Source organism: Neopsephotus bourkii, unplaced genomic scaffold (assembly GCF_033783945.1).
Source record: "Neopsephotus bourkii isolate Nb327-2 ecotype Australia unplaced genomic scaffold, CSIRO-AGI_Nbou_v1 NB_1139, whole genome shotgun sequence".
Taxonomy (NCBI): domain Eukaryota; kingdom Metazoa; phylum Chordata; class Aves; order Psittaciformes; family Psittacidae; genus Neopsephotus; species Neopsephotus bourkii.
In genome coordinates, this window is record NW_026901625.1 from 4096880 (window position 1) to 4114475 (window position 17596).

Consider the following 17596-nt stretch of genomic DNA (forward strand, 5'->3'; position numbering starts at 1 on the left):
CAGGAACAGCCAGCATCCATCTACCATCACCCGTGTATCCATCCATCCATCCATCCATTTATCCGTGTATCCATGCATCCATATCATCCATCCATCTATCCATCCATCCATCCATCCATCCATATCATCCATCCATCCGTCCGTCATCCATCCATCTATCCATCCGTCATCCATCCATCTGTGTATCCATGCATCCATCACATCCATCCACCTCCTTCAGCTCCAGCCACTCCTCATTGCCCTACAGCTCTTGCAGGTGGCTGATGCAGGTCACACCATGGGGACTGTTGGGAGAAGCCAGGAGTCGTGGAATGCCAGCCTGGTTTGGGTTGGAAGGGAGCTTAAAGCTCCTCCAGTTCCAACCCCTGCCACGGGCAGGGACCCCTTCCACTGGAGCAGCTTGCTCCAAGCCCCTGTGTCCAACCTGGCCTTGAGCACTGCCAGGGATGGGGCAGCCACAGCTTCTCTGGGCACCCTGTGCCAGCGCCTCAGCACCCTCACAGGGAAGAGCTTCTGCCTAAGAGCTCAGCTCAGTCTCCCCTCGGGCAGGTTCAAGCCATTCCCCTTGCCCTGTCCCTACAGGCCCTTGTCCCAAGCCCCTCTCCAGGTTTCCTGCAGCCCCTTTAGGCACTGGAGCTGCTCTAAGGTCTCCCCTTCAGGAGCCTTCTCTTCTCCAGGCTGCCCCAGCCCAGCTCTCTCAGCCTGGCTCCAGAGCAGAGCTGCTCCAGCCCGCACGGGACCGGTTGCTTTGAGGGGCTGCTGGACCTGGGGGCAGCTCCGCCGCTGGTGCCCGGTTGCGGGGCGGCGCGGGGCGAGGCGAGGCTGCGGAAGGTGTTGCTCACCCGCTCCTCCCCTCCCTGCGCCTCGAGTCCCAACACGTCCCGGTGGCCCGGGCGCAGCAGAGCCGGCGGCGAGCGCCCAGGTAAGGACCCCCCCATCCCCACGCACCGGGAGCCCCGTCCAGCCCCGTCCGGGAAACTGAGACCCCCGGCTTGGAGAGGGGGGGAACCCAGTGCTGAGCACCCCAAAACCCCGCTCCCACCATTCCCCCCCCCCCATGTTCCCAAGGGAATGGGGTGTCGGGGTGCCGGGGGGGAGCCGCTTTCCCACCTCAGCAGCTTCCCCCCTCCATTCCCAGATGGAAAAGGGATGGAAACTGGGAGCGGAGCCCAGTGAAACCAGTTCCCCCCCCTCCGCACCTCCCCGCACCGCCGCACCCAGACCACCTTTGCCCTGGGCTGGGTGCCCCCACGCACGTGTGCGCGCACCTTTGTTTATTGTAGGACCTACGGGAAGGCGCTGGGGAAGGACGGGGCGATGCGGAGGGGATGGGGGGGAGCAGGAAGGGAAGGGAAAGGGGGAGCACCCATGGGTGCTGCCCGCGGGGTGCCGCGGGGACAAGGTGTCTCCATGGTGTCACCCATAGGGTCCCGGCCCGGCATGGGGGAAGCGAGTGATGCGGACAGCGGGATCCTGATGCACCAGGGTGAGCGCTGGGGGGGGGTCAGGGTGCGGGGGGGGGGGAAGGTTTTGGGGTGCCCCATCCCGCACACATCCTCTTACAGTGCCCCCGGGGTGGGGATGGGGCAATTGAGTGTATGGGATGCAGCAAAGCTCCTTTGGGGGAGGAGAAATGGGGGTTCCCCTGGTTAGGGGGGGGCCAAGCATGGCGAGGGGTTGTCTGGTCTGGGTTTGAGTCACTGGGGATGGGTGAGTCAGGGTGAAACGTTCCCTGGGAGCTGGAGCACCCATGGGTGCTGCTGGGGGGGTCAGGGATGGTTTGCTCTGCACTGGGGGTGGGGAAAACTGAGGATGGGGGAGTGTGGGTGAATCTCAATAGGTGTGTGCTGTCCATCATCCATCCATCATCCATCCATCCATCCATCCACCCATCTATCCACCCATCCATTCTCTATTCCTCCTCAATCCATCCTCTATCCATCCTCCATTCCTCCATTCTTCTATCCATCGTCCATCCATCCTCCATCCATCCATCATCCATGCATCCCTCCCTCCATCCCTCCATCCATCCATCATCTATCCATCTTCCATCCCTCCTCAATCTGTCCTCTATCCAACCTCCATTCCTCCATTCTTCTTCTGTCCATCCATCCATCCATCCATCCATCCATCATTGATCCATCCATTCTTCATCCATCCATCATCCATCCATCATTGATCCATCCATCCTTCATCCATCCATCCATCCATCCATCATTGATCCATCCATCCTTCATCCATCCATCCATCCATCCATCATTGATCCATCCATCCTTCATCCATCCATCCATCCATCCATCATCCCTCCACCCATCCATCACCCACCCATCCCATCCCATCCTACCCCATGTCATCCTACCCTTCCCATCCCAACCCATCCATCCCTCTCTCCCTCCTCCATGCCCAGGTCCCAGTATCCCGGGCTGGCCGCGGGCCGGGCATCAGCGGGCTCTGGAGGCGCGCTTGGACGGGTGCGTGCAGGAGCTGCGCCGGCTCTGCCTGCGCGAGGCGGTGAGTGGGGACGGGGGGACCCTGCCTGCCCCCCCGGCCACAGCAGCAGCTCAGGGTCCCCTGTCCCTAGGAGCTGACGGGGACGCTGCCCCGGGAGTACCCATTGAGAGCTGGGGAGAAGCCACCCAAGGTCCGGCGCAGGATCGGGGCTGCCTTCAAGCTGGATGAGACCCTCGTCCTGCGTGGGGCGGTGAGGGGCTGCCTGGGTGCAGTGGGGCAGGGGACACGGCCCCATCCCATCCTGGAGGTCATCATACATGGAATCATGGGGTGGTTTGGGTTGGAAGGGACCTTAAAGCTCCTCCAGCTCCAACCCCTGCCATGGGCAGGGACCCCTTCCACTGGAGCAGCTTGCTCCAAGCCCCTGTGTCCAACCTGGCCTTGAGCACTGCCAGGGATGGGAAATAGGAAGGATGAGATGGGATGGTGTGGGGTGAGCTGGAAAAGATGGGATGCTGTGGGATGGGAAACATAGGATGAGATGGGAAAGATGGGATGAGTTGGGATGGGAACAGTGGATTTGAATGGGGTGGGTTGTGACGGGAAGGGTGGGATGACATGGGGTAGGATGGGAAGGATGGGGTGTGATGGGTTGGGATGGGAAGGGTAGGATGGCATGGGGTAGGATGGGAAGGATGGGATGGGATGGGAAAGATGGGGTGTGATGGGTTGGGATGGGAAGGGTAGGATGACATGGGGTAGGATGGGAAGGATGGGATGTGTTGGGATGGGAAGGATGGGGTGTGATGGGTTGGGATGGGAAGGGTGGGATGACATGGGGTAGGATGGGAAGGATGGGATGGGATGGGAAAGATGGGGTGTGATGGGTTGGGATGGGAAGGGTAGGATGACATGGGGTAGGATGGGAAGGATGGGATGTGTTGGGATGGGAAGGATGGGGTGTGATGGGTTGAGATGGGAAGGGTGGGATGACATGGGGTAGGATGGGAAGGATGGGATGTGTTGGGATGGGAAAGATGGGGTGTGATGGGTTGGGATGGGAAGGGTAGGATGACATGGGGTAGGATGGGAAGGATGGGATGGGGTGGGAAAGATGGGGTGTGATGGGTTGGGATGGGAAGGGTAGGATAACATAGGGTTGGATGGGAAGGATGGGATGGGAAGGGTAGGATGACATGGGGTAGGATGGGCAGGATGGGATGGGCTGGGCAGGATCTCCCATGGGAGAGCATCCCCCCTGCTCTCACCAAGCCTCCCCCATGGGTGCCTTTGGGCTGGCTCCGAGCACATCCCATCCCCAGGACCCTCTGAGCGCGCTGGAGCGGGACCTGGCGCTGCAGCTGCAGATCGCCCGCGCCGCGCGGCGCCTCTGCCGCGAGGAGAACATCGGCAGGAGGCTGCGGCGGCGCCGGCAGAGCGCGGCCGTGCTGGAGGAGCAGAAGCTGCGGGACCTGCAGAGCGTCCTCAACCAACGGCGCCTCCTCTCTGCCCGGGCTGGTACCCAGGGTGAGCTCCTCCATGGCCCTGTCCTGGGGGGGGGGTGAAGTGTCCATGGGGAGGTCACCCCCATATAACAATCCTTGGGGTATGCACCCCAGTTCCCCATTGCTGGATGGGTGGGTGAATTGATGGATATTGGATGGGTGGATGAAGGATGGATGGATGGAGGATGGATGGATGATGGATGGATGGATGGATGATGGATGATGGATGGATGGATGGATGGATGGAGGATGTATGGATGGATGGATGGATGGATGGATGGATGGAGGATGTATGGATGGATGGATGGATGGATGGATGGATGGAGGATGTATGGATGGATGGATATTAGATGATTGGATGATGGATGGATGGATGGATGGATGTTCACCCTCCTAAATGTCCCCAAAATGCCATCCCTGGGGAACATACCCCAATTCCCCATCCCATGATGAAAGCACCCCTCCAGGGTGCATCCCAGTACATTATCACCAGTGAATGTACACCCCAGAGAGCACCCTGACATGGGGAATGTAACCCAGTTCCTTATCCCTGCTGAATGCACCCCTCCGGATACCCCCCAAAATGCCATCCATGCTGCATGCACCCCAATGTATTCTCTTACAAGCACATCCCAACACTTCATTACCACTGCCTGCACCCCCATACGCCATCCCCATGACTTCACCCACTTGAATGCACCCCAAAACTTCATCCCTGCTCATTGCATCCCCACGAATGAACCCTAAAACTCCCTCCTCGGTCTTTGCACCCCATCACTGCCCCCAACCCCCCCTCCCCGACATCCCCATCCCAGTGGCATCCATCGGGGTGGGTTCCCCCTTTCCCTCCCTGTGCTTTCCCCATCCCTGCATCCCAGAGCCAGGACCACGGTGCTGCCGCCTCCTTCCCTCGGGGTGCCCCCGGCCCTGCCCAGCCCCGCTCCTCCTGCGCAGCCGGGCAGGCCGGGAGCTGCCCATGGGGCTCGGCAGAGCCGGCCGGGCCGGTGCCGCCACGTCCCGGAGCGTGTCGGGACACGAGGCCGTGGGAGCCGGGGAGCGGAGGCCCCTGGGGCTGCACCGGGTGGTGCCGGGAGCCGTGGGAGCACCAGCACCGGCACCGGCACCGCTCTCACGGCGCCCGTCCCACAGAGCCCAGCGCCTCCGATGACAGCTCCTTGTCCGACACCGTCCTGCTGGAGGAGGGTGAGGGGCTGCGGGGCCGGGGGGGGACCCCAGTGTGTCCCCTCCATCCCAATGCTCCATCTCTCGCACAGAGGAGACCCGGACACTGGGAACCAGCACCTCACAGCGGGACCCTGAGGAGCCCAGCGAGGAGGAGGATGAGGAGGAGGAGGAGGGATCGGGGTCCCCATCGGAGCCCCCCATCCCCGACAGAGCCCATGAGAAGGCCAAAGCTCCCAGTGTCGATGCCGGGGATGGGGGAACACGGAGCTCCCGGTGCTACCCTGGGTCCCCACCGGTCCCCAGCAGCCCTGACCCGGTGTCCCCAGCAGCGGGCAGGCCCGGGGATGTCCCTCCCTACCGCTACGTTCCCATCCGGACCCTGGTGCTGTGCCGGCAGGCGGGATCCAGTGCTCCCAGCAGCCCGGAGCCAGTGGGACGCCGGGGACAGTCCCAGTCCCTGAGGTATGGCCTGTGTGTGGGGAGGGGGACAAGGGGCGATGCAAGGGGGATGGAGGATGGGATAACCCCATGGGCTGATGAAGATGAACCCATGGAGGAGGTTGAAGATAACCCTTATAGGGACATGGATATAAATCCATGGGGAGGAGGTTGGAGATGATTCCAGGGGGAGGATGGATGTAAATCAGTAGGGAGGAAGATGGAGCTAACCCTATGGAGATGATGCAGTCAACCCCATTGGGAGGAACTTAGAACTGACACCAAGGGGAAGATTGCTGACCCTATAGGGAGGAGGTTGAAGACACCCTTTAGAGATGATGGAGCTAAATCCAGTGGGAGGATGATGAGATAACAGGGGGAAGATGCAGCTAACCCCATGGGGAGGAGGTTGGAGATAACCCTACAGGGAGGAGAATGAAGGTAACTTTATAGAGGTGATGGAGCTTGAGACAGGGAGGGATGGGGAAGAGAATGGGATAACCCCATGGAGATGAGGTTGGAGATAACGCTAGGGAGATGATGGAGCTGAACATAGAGGGAGAAGTTATTGGGGATAACCCCATAGGGAGGAGGTTGGGGATAACCCCAGGGAGATGATGGAGCTGAACACATAGGGAAGAGGTTGGGGATAACCCCATGGGGAGGAGGTTGGAGATAACCCTAGGGAGATGATGGAGCTGAACACATAGGGAGGAGTTACTGGGGTTAACCCCATGGGGAGGAGGCTGGAATAACCCCATGGGGAGGAGGTCGTTGACAACCCCATGGGGAGGAGGTCATTGACAACCCCATGGGGAGGAGGTTGGAGATAACCCTACAGGGAGATGATGGAGCTGAGCACATAGGGAGGAGTTACTGAGGATAACCCCATGGGGAGGAGGATGAAGATGACTCTAGGGAGATGATGGAGCTGAGCACATAGGGAGGAGTTACTGGGGATAACCCCATGGGGAGGAGGCTGGAGCCTCCCGCACGGGCCGGGTCCCCCCCTCACGCCGCTGCCCGCAGGGTCGAGGGCTCCCGACCATCGGAGCCTCGGGGCCGCAGCTCCGTCCCCCGCCGGCGCCCCACGTACTACACGGTGACGGTGCCCGCATCCTGCCTGCCCCCGCCGCCGGGCCCCGCGCACCGCTCCGGCTCCGACGACAGCATCTCGGACCTGTCCAGCCTCACATCCCCGGGCAGCAGCAGCCCCGAGGTCCCGGTGCCTCCGCCCCTTCCCGAACCCGGTTACATCCCTCGGGGACCGCAGCGGCTGCTGCCGGCGCTGGTGCTGTACGAGCAGGACCTGGCCCCGCTGCGCTACCAGCGCCTGGTGCCCTCGCACAGCCGCATCGTGCGCACCCCCTCGCTCAAGGACTACGGGGCCCCCCGCGGGCTCTCCAAGGCCACGGTCACCGAGGAGCTCAAATCCTGGCACCAACGGGCCCGGCTGCGGGGGGCTCGGCCCCACTCCCTCGACCGGCAGGGAGCGATCCGGGGCCCCCGCACCGGCAGCGCCAGGGACGGGCCCGTGAACCGGGCGCTGCTGCCGCGGGCACAGGTAGGGAACGGGGACCCCCCCCGGGGGTGATGCCCTGATGGAGCCGTTGCCGTTATGGGGGGGAATGGGGTGCAAGAGGCGCTGGTGGGGTCCTGGGGGTCCCGTTAAGGTCCTTGGGGCAGAGCTGGAATCCCATAAAGGTGCCTGGGTTTTGGGAGGGTTTTGGGGATGGGACTGAGGTTCTTCAAGCTCCTATAGGCAGGATGGGTCCCTCTGGGGTCCTACCTGGCTCTGAGGTCCTTGGGATTCCTCCAGTTCCCTGGTGACGGTCCTGTGGGACAGGATCAGGCCCTAAAGGGGTCCCAGGGGGGAGGATTGGGGTCCTGCGGAGATCACAGGGGAAGAACTGGGGTCCCACATGAGTCCCTCTGCTCACACCAGGGCCCCACGAACAGGACCCAGGTTCCCATGTGGGTCCCTGGGGCAACACTTGGGGTACCCCTGGCCGAGGGGGGGTGCCCTGCTGACACTTGGGGTGCTGCCTCCCTCCCCAGCAGCACCCAGGGGTCCCACCAGGATGGGTGCATGCAGCTCCCAACCCCATCACCCCATGGTGCTGCCGTGGTGCAGGATGGGTGCCAGCACCCATGGGTGCCTTCTCCCACACAGGGTCCCCCCCCAGTCCCTGTCCTGCGGCGCTCCCCCGATGGTGTGTCCGTGCAGGTCTATGTGCCTGAGAACGGCGAGATCGTGACACAAGTGTGATGGGGACACCCCAACTATGGGACACCCCAACCTGGGACACCCCCAGCCTGGCTGGCCCAGGGACAATGGGGACAGGGATATGGGACATGGGCACCTCTGGGGTGCATGGGGCTGGGGCTGGCCCCCTGCCCCCCCCCCCATCCCCTCATTGTCACTGTGCCCCCAGTGTCACCGCGGCGCTGGATTTGGGGCTCTGGTCTCTAATAAAGGTGCATGTTGGGGTGCTCCAGTGGGTCCCCAGCACTGGCCCCTGGGGGGTCCCTGTCCCCTGCAGTGGCATTGACAGGATGGGGGGGTGCAGGTTTGGGGTCTGGCTGTGTTCTGGGGTGATTCCCATGATAGGGGGGTCCCCAAGTCTGGCCGTGCCCTCTGGCACCCAGTAAGGCCTTGGCATGGCTGGGATGGGGGTGCAGGGATGGGGGTAATGGGGTGACAGTGCTGGGAAGGGGGTGCAGGATGAAGGGTGCTGGGATGGGGATGCGGGGCTAGGGGATGAGAGGATGGGAGTATGGGGATTGGGGTAATGGGATGGGAGTGTGGGGTGGGGATGCTGGGATGGAGGTAATGGGATGACAGTGCTGGCACAGGGGTGTGGGATGGCGGGTACTGGGATGGGGATGCAGGGATAGGGGATGCAAGTGTGTGGATGGGGGTGCAGGGATGGGGTGTGGTGATGGGGGTGCGGGGATGGGGAATGCGGGAATGGGGGTGCTGTGATGGGGATGCGGGGATGGGGGATGCGGGAATGGGGGTGCGGGGATGAGGATGCGGGGATGGGGGTGCTGTGATGGGGGTGCTGGGATGGGAGTGCTGGGATGGGGGTGCTGTGATGGGGGTGCTGGGATGGGGGTGCGGGGATGGGGGTGGGGTGTGGGGATGCGGGAATGGGGGTGCTGTGATGGGGGTGCTGTGATGGGGATGGGGATGCGGGGATGTGGGTGCTGTGATGGGGGTGCAGGGATGGGGATGCAGGATGGGGGTGCTGTGATGGGGATGCAGGGATGGGGGGTGCGGTGTTGGGGCTGCTCGGCCCTGCTCGCGGGTCCCGTTTCTCCCCCTCGGCGGGGGCCGGTGCCGGTGGCTGCTGCGGGAGGCGCCGCCGCGGGGGGGCACCGGGCAGCGACCGAGCTCGGGGCTGCGGCGTCACTGCGGACCTGCGCGGCACCGGGAGCGGCCCCAGTCCCGGCCCCGGCTCCGGCTCCGGCCCCGGTCCTGGCTCCGGCTCCCACCGCCCGCGGGCAGCGCTCAGCAGCGGCCCCGGGATGGGTCCCGGTGGCCCCGGCACCGCGTGGCCCCTGGCCGGGACCGTGCTGGTGGCCGTGGCCGCCTCGCTGGGTAAGGGAGCACCGGTGCGGGGTGGGGGGGGACGGGACCCGGTGCCACCGGCTTTGACTGGGATTTGCATGGGGGGGGGGGGGGGAGGGGGGGGGGCCCGCACCAACGCGCGCTGCCCCCCGCGGTGTCCCGGGAGCACGGGGCCGGGATCCGCGGTGACTCCCGGGGGATCCGGGTCCGGCCGGGCCCTGCCTCAGTTCCCCCCCTCCTTGGTCCCGTTTTGCGTTCGGGGAAGCCCGGAGGAGGCCCCGCGGGGCCGGGAGCGAGCGCGGTCCCGAGGGGCTCAGCCCCAGCCCCGTGGTTTCCTCCGGGCCTCGTCCCGGGGCTATTTCGGGAGCGCAAATGGCTCCGGCCACAAATAGAACCGGAGCTGGGGCGGGAGGGGGGGGGGGCACCCAACGGGGTCCGCAACGGTGCGGGATAGGATGGGGCAGGCTATGGGGGAACACAGGGACAAGGTATGGGGGGATATGGGGCAGGCTGCAGGGGGGTACCAGGACCCATGGGGCAGGATAGAGCAGGGTACAGGGGAAGAGGTGGGCTGGGATGGAGCATTCTGTGGGGGAACACAGGGGCAAGGTATGGGGGGTAATGGGGCAGGCTGCAGTGGGGTACCAGGACCCATGGGGCAGAATAGAGCAGGGTACAGGGGAAGAGGTGGGTTGGGATGGGGCAGGATCCAGGAGGACGTGGGGTGGGATGGAGCGGGGTATGGGGGTTACATAGCAGCAGGATGGAGCAGGATATGTAGGTCCATGGGGATGGATGGAGCAGGCTATGGGGGTCCATGGGGATGGATGGAGCAGGCTATGGGGGTCCATGGGGATGATGGAGCAGGCTATGGGGTCCATGGGGATGATGGAGCAGGCTATGGGGTCCATGGGGATGGATGGAGCAGGCTATGGGGGTCCATGGGGATGGATGGAGCAGGCTATGGGGTCCATGGGGATGGATGGAGCAGGCTATGGGGGTCCATGGGGATGATGGAGCAGGCTATGGGGTCCATGGGGATGGATGGAGCAGGCTATGGGGGTCCATGGGGATGGATGGAGCAGGCTATGGGGGTCCATGGGGATGGATGGAGCAGGCTATGGGGGTCCATGGGGATGGATGGAGCAGGCTATGGGGGTCCATGGGGATGATGGAGCAGGCTATGGGGGTCCATGGGGATGGATGGAGCAGGCTATGGGGGCCCATGGGGATGGATGGAGCAGGCTATGGGGTCCATGGGGATGGATGGAGCAGGCTCTGGGGGTCCATGGGGATGGATGGAGCAGGCTATGGGGTCCATGGGGATGGATGGAGCAGGCTATGGGGTCCATGGGGATGATGGAGCAGGCTCTGGGGGTGCCGCGGCCCCGGTGACGGTGCTGTGCGCAGCGGCGGCGGATGAGGACTGCCTGTGGTACGTGGACAGGAACGGGTCCTGGCACCCCGGCTTCGAGTGCCAGTTCCTGAGCTTCTGCTGCGGGTCCTGCCAGCAGCGGTTCTGCTGCCGGGACCCCCAGCGCCTCATCACCGAGCGGCAGCAGCGCCACTGCATCGTCTTCAGGTGCCACCAGATCAGGGATAATGGGTGATGGGTTCCAGCGATGGGTGCTGGGCTTCAGGGATAATGGGTGATGGGTTCCAGCGATGGGTGCTGGGCTTCAGGGATAATGGGTGATGGGTTCCAGCAATGGGTGCTGGGTTCCAGCGATGGGTGCTGGGCTTCAGGGATAATGGGTGATGGGTTCCAGCGATGGGTGCTGGGCTTCAGGGATAATGGGTGATGGGTTCCAGCAATGGGTGCTGGGTTCCAGCGATGGGTGCTGGGCTTCAGGGATAATGGGTGATGGGTTCCAGCGATGGGTGCTGGGCTTCAGGGATAATGGGTGATGGGTTCCAGCAATGGGTGCTGGGTTCCAGCGATGGGTGCTGGGCTTCAGGGATAATGGGTGATGGGTTCCAGCGATGGGTGCTGGGCTTCAGGGATAATGGGTGATGGGTTCCAGCAATGGGTGCTGGGTTCCAGCGATGGGTGCTGGGCTTCAGGGATAATGGGTGATGGGTTCCAGCGATGGGTGCTGGGCTTCAGGGATAATGGGTGATGGGTTCCAGCAATGGGTGCTGGGCTTCAGGGATAATGGGTGATGGGTTCCAGCAATGGGTGCTGGGTGCTTGCCTTTGGGGTCAGGGAAGGGGCATGGGATGCTGGATGCAGGGCACTGGGACTGGGTGCTGGACGCTGCTACTGGGTGCATGCCTTTGGGTTATTGGGCCTTAGGCGTTGGATGCTGGGTGTTACTGGGTGCTGGGCACTGGTTCTGACTACTGACACTGGGTGGTGAGCACTGACACTGGGTGCTGGGTACTGGTGCTGGGAACTGACACTGGGCACTGGGTGCTGGTCACTGGGTGCTGGGCACTGGTTCTGACTACTGACACTGGGTGGTGAGCACTGACACTGGGTGCTGGGCATGGGGCACTGGAGCATGGGTGCTGGTCACTGGCACTGGATGCTGGGTACTGGTGCTGGGAACTGACACTGGGCACTGGGTGCTGGGCGCTGGGTGCCGGGTACTGGTGCTGGGCACTGTGGGTGTGGGTTGGGTGGGGTGGGTGTGGTTGTTGGGTGTGGGTGGGTGTGGGTGGGTGTGGGCACTGGTCATGTGGGTGCTGGGCACTGATACTGGGTGCTGGGCACTGATACTGGGTGCTGGGCACTGACACTGGGTGCTGGGCACTGGGTGCTGGGCACTGACACTGGGTGCTGGGCACTGGGTGCTGGGCACTGACACTGGGTGCTGGGCACTGTTGGGTGTGGGGTGGGTGCTGGGCACTGGTTCTGATCTGGGACTGACACTGGGTGGTGAGCACTGACACTGGGTGCTGGGCATGTTGGGTGTGGGTTGGGTGTGTGGGTGTGGGTGGGGTTGGGTGTGGGCACTGTGGGCACTGGAGCATGGGTGATGGTCACTGACTCTGGGTGCTGGGCACTGGGTGCTGGGCACTGGGTGCTCAGTGCTGGTGCTGGTCACTGACACTGGGTGCTGGGCACTGGTCACTGATACTGGGTGCTGGTCACTGATACTGGGTGCTGGGCACTGGGTGCTGGTCACTAACACTGGGTGCTGGGCACTGGGTGCTGGGCACTGACACTGGGTGCTGGGCACTGGCGCTGGTCACTGGTACCGGTCTGGCCGTCCCTGTCCCTCCACCCCCAGGCAGGCGCTCCAAGGACGGAGCAGGACCCTGCCTGCGCTGGTCCCAGTTGCTGCGGGCACTGGTGTGACTGGGGGGGGGGTCTGTGTTTGTGTGGGGGCACCCTGGGGGGGTACCCTGGGTGCGGGGGGGGGGGGGGTCCGGCTCCAGGTGCCCGCTCCCAGCGCCTGTCCCCGGTGCCCGCAGCCCCAAGACGATCGCGGGCATCGCCTCGGCCGTGGTCCTGTTCATCGCGATCATCACGACCATCGTGTGCTGCTTCCTGTGCTCCTGCTGCTACCTGTACCAGCGGCGGCAGCGGCTGCGCACCCCGCTGCAGGGTGCGGGGGGGCGGCAAAGCGGGGTGCGGGGGGATGGGATGGGGGGGATGGGATGGGATGGGGGGATCCTGGAGGTGCGAGGTGAAGGGGTTGCGGGGGGTGGGATGTGGGTGCGGGGGGGAGCACAGGGATGCGGGGGGGGGAGGGTGGGATATGGGGTGCAGGGGGTGGGATGCGGGGTGAAGGGTGTGGGATGCGGGGTGCAGGGGGGAGCACAGTGATGCAGGGGGTGGGATATGGGGTGCAGGGGGTGGGATGCAGGGTGAAGGGGGGAGCACATGGATGCAGGGGGTGGGATGTGGGGTGAAGGGTGTGGGATGCGGGGTGCAGGGGGGAGCACAGGGATGCAGGGGTGGGATGTGGGGTGAAGGGTGTGGGATGCAGGGTGCAGGGGGGAGCACAGGGATGCAGGGGGTGGGATGCGGGGTGCAGGGGGGGAGCACAGGGATGCAGGGGGTGGGATGCGGGGTGAAGAGGGGAGCACAGGGATGCAGGGGGTGGGATGCGGGGTGCAGGGGGGAGCACAGGGATGCAGGGGGTGGGATGCGGGGTGCAGGGGGGAGCACAGGCATGCAGGGGGTGGGATATGGGCGCTGTGGGGCCACGTCCCTGTCCCCATCCCGGGATGCTGCAGCCCCCCCCCCCCGTCCCGTGTCTCCCATAGGCCCGGAGATCCCACTCTCCAGCTACCCCCCCCCAGTGGCCCCAGCACCGTTCCCTATGGACCCCAAAGCTGGCCCCGTGCCCCCCCCGCCCGGCTTCACCCCCATGCCCGTGTACCCCCCGACCGGCCCTGCTGCCCAGTACCCGCTGTACCCCTCTGGACCCCCCGTTTACAACCCCACAGGTGAGCACCAGGGACACCCCTTGATAACCCCCTGCACCCCCCTATTCCCCATGGGGTCCCAGTGGCCTCGCATGGGGTGACACCCACCCTGCTCCCCCCACAGCGCCTCCACCCTATGTGCCAGCACAGCCCAGCTACCCCGGAGCCTGAGCACCCATGGGCACCCCAGCACCCTCCTCCAGCAGGGTTGGGGGGCCCCGGGCCATGGCTGCATGAAGCCCTTTGTGGTGGTGACCCGGAGCCGGCAGCACAGGGCAGCTCTTGTCCCATACACTGGGCCCTTTGTGGGTGCCCCCCCCCCCCCGGCCTTGGGTGCCAACAGCTCCGGGCACCCATGGTGTGTGTGTGGGGGGGTGGCCGGGGGCCCCCCGAGGGCCGTGCACTGCTGCACCCTGCGCGCCCGGATCCGGGCCTGGGGTTGGAATTAAACCACTTGTGCCCCATAGACTGGTGTCGCCTCCATGGGTCCCTATGGGGAGCTCTAACATGGGGATAGCGGCTTTCCCCCCCCATCCGTTCTGCTCCTGGAGCCCCCCAACATCCATTGGGATGGGCAATTCCCATGAACCCGGCCGCTGGGATGAGGGCCAGGTTGGACACAGGGGCTTGGAGCAAGCTGCTCCAGTGGAAGGGGTCCCTGCCTACATTGGAACTGGGTGAGCTTTATGGTCCCTTCAACCCAAACCAGTCTGGGGTTCCATTGGGTCAGGAAGCAGCAGACTCAGCCTTGGGATGGGGCTGTGGGTGCAGGGATGATTCCTCCATCCACCCTGTTTTGGGGTGGGGGGGTGCGATTCACCCCCTGTACCCCATCACTGTGAGCTCTGTGTGTGTGTGTGGGTCCATCCACCACCTCCATTCCCCACCACCAAACCCATTGGCTCAAACACCTCCCATCTCCATCACTCCCAGCATCCCCGGAGCCCCTCATCATGGAGCGCGGGGGCACCTCGGGATTTATTGAACGGGTGGGAAAACCCCATAAAAATAAAGCCTCGGAGCAGCCAGAGGAGGGGAAGGGGGGGGAGTCCGGACCCCACAGCCAGCTGGGGGGGGGGTATAGGGGGGGGTTATGGGGGGGCCCCCTGCTCCCGGAGGTAGAGATCGCGGATCTGGGCCAGGCTGCGGCTGAGCGCTCCCAGCGCCTGGGCCATGGCCCGCAGCAGGGCCGTGGTTTCCCGGCAGCTCTCGGCGAACTCCCTGCGGAAAGCGCGCACCTCCTGCACCAACCGCTCCTGCGCCTGCGCCCCCCGCGCATCCCCCGCGCAAGGCTGCGCGCAGCCGGGGCTCCCCTCCCCTAGCCCCGTGGTAGCGGCACCGCCGGTTCCGCGCTCCGGGAGCGGCTCCGCTTCTTGCTGGAAGAGGACCCCGGGGAAAGCGGAGCCCAGCGGCTCCTGCGCACCCCCCCCCAGGCACAGTTCGGGCCCCGCGGGCAGAGGAGGGGGGGTCCGGTTCCAGCCCTCGCTTCGCTCCGTGGCCGCCCCGGGGCCGGGAGCGCCGTCGGGAGCCGGGCTCTGGAAGGGCTCCGGCTTCACCTCCACCGGCTCCTCCTTCACCGCCTCCTCCTTGAGGCCTGCGGGATGGACGCGGGGCAGCCGGTGGGACCCCGGCCCCCTCCTGCCGCTGCTTCCGCCACCCCCGTGTCCCGCATCCCCTCTCCTGTGCGCGGTCCTGGTCACCCCCCCCACGCACAGCTCCGCATCCCTCCCCGTGGTCCAGCCCCATCCCGGGTACCTTGTCCCTCTCCTGGTCCCGAACTCCCGTATCCCTGTCCTGAATGCGGTGCCCTGTGTCCCTGCGGGCTCCCAGTCCCCCCTTGTCCCTGCCTTGGTCCCACACATCCCTTCCTAACCCCACTAACCCCACATCGCTGTCCTGCTCTCCCATGTCTCATGTCCCTTGTCCCTGTCCAAACCGCAGTAACCCCACGTCCTTGTCCTCTTCCCAGACCCCTCTTATCCCTGTCCAGGTCCTGGTACCCCCTCACCCCTGTCCTTCTCCTAATCATAGCCACCCACATCCCTGTCCTGTCCCAGTATCCTCCTATTCTGCTCCCAGTGCCGCTGTCCCTTGTCCCCATCCTGGTCCATGTCCCCCCCTGCCCCTATCCCAGCCCTGGTATCCCCACCCCTGTCCTGGTCCCAGTCCCTTCCTGCTGTCCCCTTGTTCTCAGGTCCCCCCATGTCCCTGACCCTGTTTCCATGCTCCTTGCCCTGCCCTGGTTTCAGGACCCCATGTCCCTGGCTGGATCCCGGCATCCTCCTGTCCTGGTCTCAGTCCTGTTGCTCTCCCTCTCTCTATGTCCCTGTCCCAATCCTCCCATGCCCCTGTCACCCACGTCCCCACTATAACCCCCCCACATCCCTCTTCCCCTCCGCATCCCTATCCCAGTCCTCCATGTCCCTGTCCCTGCCCCAGTCCCTCCATCCACCTGCCCTGGGCCCCCATGTCCTGATCCCAGCGCACTTGAGGTGCTCCTGATTCCCCTGCATCCCGGTCCATGCCCCTCCATGCGCTGGTCCTGCTCTTCTCCTGTGTCTCTGTCCCTCCACGCTCCTGTCCCACTCCCCTATGTCCCTCTCCTGTATCCGTGTCCTGGTCCCCCCACATCCTGGTCTCTGTCCCCCATGTCCCTGTCCCTGCACTCACCTGCCCTAGTGCCCCCGTGTCCCTGTCTCAGTCCCCTGTATCCATGCCCTGGTCTCCCACATCATGGTCCCAGTGTCCCTGTCCTGGTCCTGATCTCCGGTGTCCCTGTCCCAGCCTCTCCTCCCACCTCTCCCAGTGCCCCCGTGTCCCCCCACGAACTCATCCCGTGTGTCCCTGCTGCTGTCCCTCCCCGTGCCCATCCTGCTCCCAGTGCCCGTGCCCAGCCTCAGTCCCCCCGCATCCCTGCCCCTGTCCTGCTCCCCTGCATCCATGCTCCAGCCCCCACATCCCCCTCCTGCTCCCCCATGCCCCGGTCCTCCCGCACCCACCGTGCGGTACCACCTCTGCGCTCAGGACCGGCGCCTCGATGCCGGTGCCTCCTCTCTGTCCCCAACCAGACGCGGGGCCGGGGCCGAGCTCCGGGGGGCCTGGCCCGGATCCGGTGCCGGGCCTGGGGAGGGCCCTGGGGGCCGGTCCCTGCCGCTCCTGCCGGTGCCGGGTGATCTTGTCATTGGCTCGGCGGCGCAGCCCTCGCCAGCGGTTCTTGACCTCGCCGATGTCGCGCTGGTTGCGGCCGGCGGCGTTGATCTTGTTGGTGATGCGCCACCAGATCTTCTGCTTCTCGTAGGCGTTCACGGTGCTGGCGGCGGCGCCGAACAGGAGCTGCTCGTACTTGAGCACCTCGCTCATGAGGATGTCGATCTCCTGCAGCGTGAAGTTCGGCTTCCGCTTCAGCAGCCCCCGCCGCGCCCCGCCGCCGCCGCCGCCGCCCGCCGCCATGCTCCCCGCCGCCTCCTCCTCATGGCGCCGCCCCGCCGCCCATCGCCCCTCCGAGCCTTTTGTCCTGCGCCGTCCCCGCCGTACCGAGCCCGACCGAACGGTGCGGGGCCCGGGAGGAGCGGGACCGGCGCCTGCGCGCCCCCTGCCGGCCCCGCCGCGCACACGTGCGCGCTCCGGTACGGGTATTATAGCGCCCCCTGCCGGCCCCGCCGTTCACACGTGCGCGCTCCGGTATGGCTATTATAGCGCCCCCTGCCGGCCCCGCCGCGCGCACGTGCGCGCTCCGGTACGGCTATTATAGCGCCCCCTGGCGGTCCCGCCGCGCACACGTGCACGCTCCGGTACGGCTTAGCCCCCCCTGCCGGCCCCGCCGTTCACACGCGCGCTCCGGTACGGCTATTATAGCGCCCCCTGCCGGCCCCGCCGCCTACGCGCGCTCCGGTACGGCTCCCCTAGCGCCCCCTTCTGGCCCCGCCCCCTAAACGTGCGCTCCGGTACGGCTCCCATAGCGCCCCCTACCGGAATCCAACAACCCCCTCCCGGCCCGGTTCCCGGTTTGGGGGTGCCCCCGAGCTGGGGGTCACCGGTGGTGAGGGGGGGATGGAACGGGGCA

General features: G+C 65.1%; 3 protein-coding genes across 4 annotated transcripts; 2 read left to right on the forward strand and 1 right to left on the reverse strand.

The window, feature by feature from the left end:
- Window positions 1–869: 869 nt before the first annotated feature.
- On the forward strand, window positions 870–8094 carry INAVA (innate immunity activator). Of its 2 annotated transcripts, XM_061363187.1 has the most exons (9): window positions 870–922; window positions 1427–1486; window positions 2408–2511; window positions 2582–2701; window positions 3774–3978; window positions 5106–5159; window positions 5231–5603; window positions 6609–7143; window positions 7753–8094. In XM_061363187.1, the coding sequence occupies exons 2-9, from the start codon at window positions 1441–1443 to the stop codon at window positions 7846–7848; spliced, it is 1533 nt and encodes a 510-aa protein (XP_061219171.1). In that variant the 5' UTR covers window positions 870–922; window positions 1427–1440; the 3' UTR covers window positions 7849–8094. The 2 variants fall into 2 exon arrangements, with proteins under 2 accessions (XP_061219171.1, XP_061219169.1); XM_061363185.1 differs by lacking the exon at window positions 870–922 and having other exon boundaries at window positions 1369–1486.
- A 978-nt stretch (window positions 8095–9072) lies between these two features.
- On the forward strand, window positions 9073–13756 carry SHISA4 (shisa family member 4). The gene is made up of 5 exons (XM_061363188.1): window positions 9073–9183; window positions 10564–10735; window positions 12574–12707; window positions 13372–13554; window positions 13658–13756. Exons 1-5 carry the CDS (start codon window positions 9111–9113, stop codon window positions 13702–13704), a joined length of 609 nt encoding a protein of 202 aa, XP_061219172.1. The 5' UTR covers window positions 9073–9110; the 3' UTR covers window positions 13705–13756.
- Window positions 13757–14587: 831 nt separating this feature from the next.
- On the reverse strand, window positions 14588–16998 carry LOC133217356 (myb-related transcription factor, partner of profilin-like). The gene is made up of 2 exons (XM_061362753.1): window positions 16533–16998; window positions 14588–15127 (listed from the first exon to the last, which is right to left on the reverse strand). Exons 1-2 carry the CDS (start codon window positions 16981–16983, stop codon window positions 14625–14627), a joined length of 954 nt encoding a protein of 317 aa, XP_061218737.1. The 5' UTR covers window positions 16984–16998; the 3' UTR covers window positions 14588–14624.
- Between the last annotated feature and the right edge of the window lie 598 nt (window positions 16999–17596).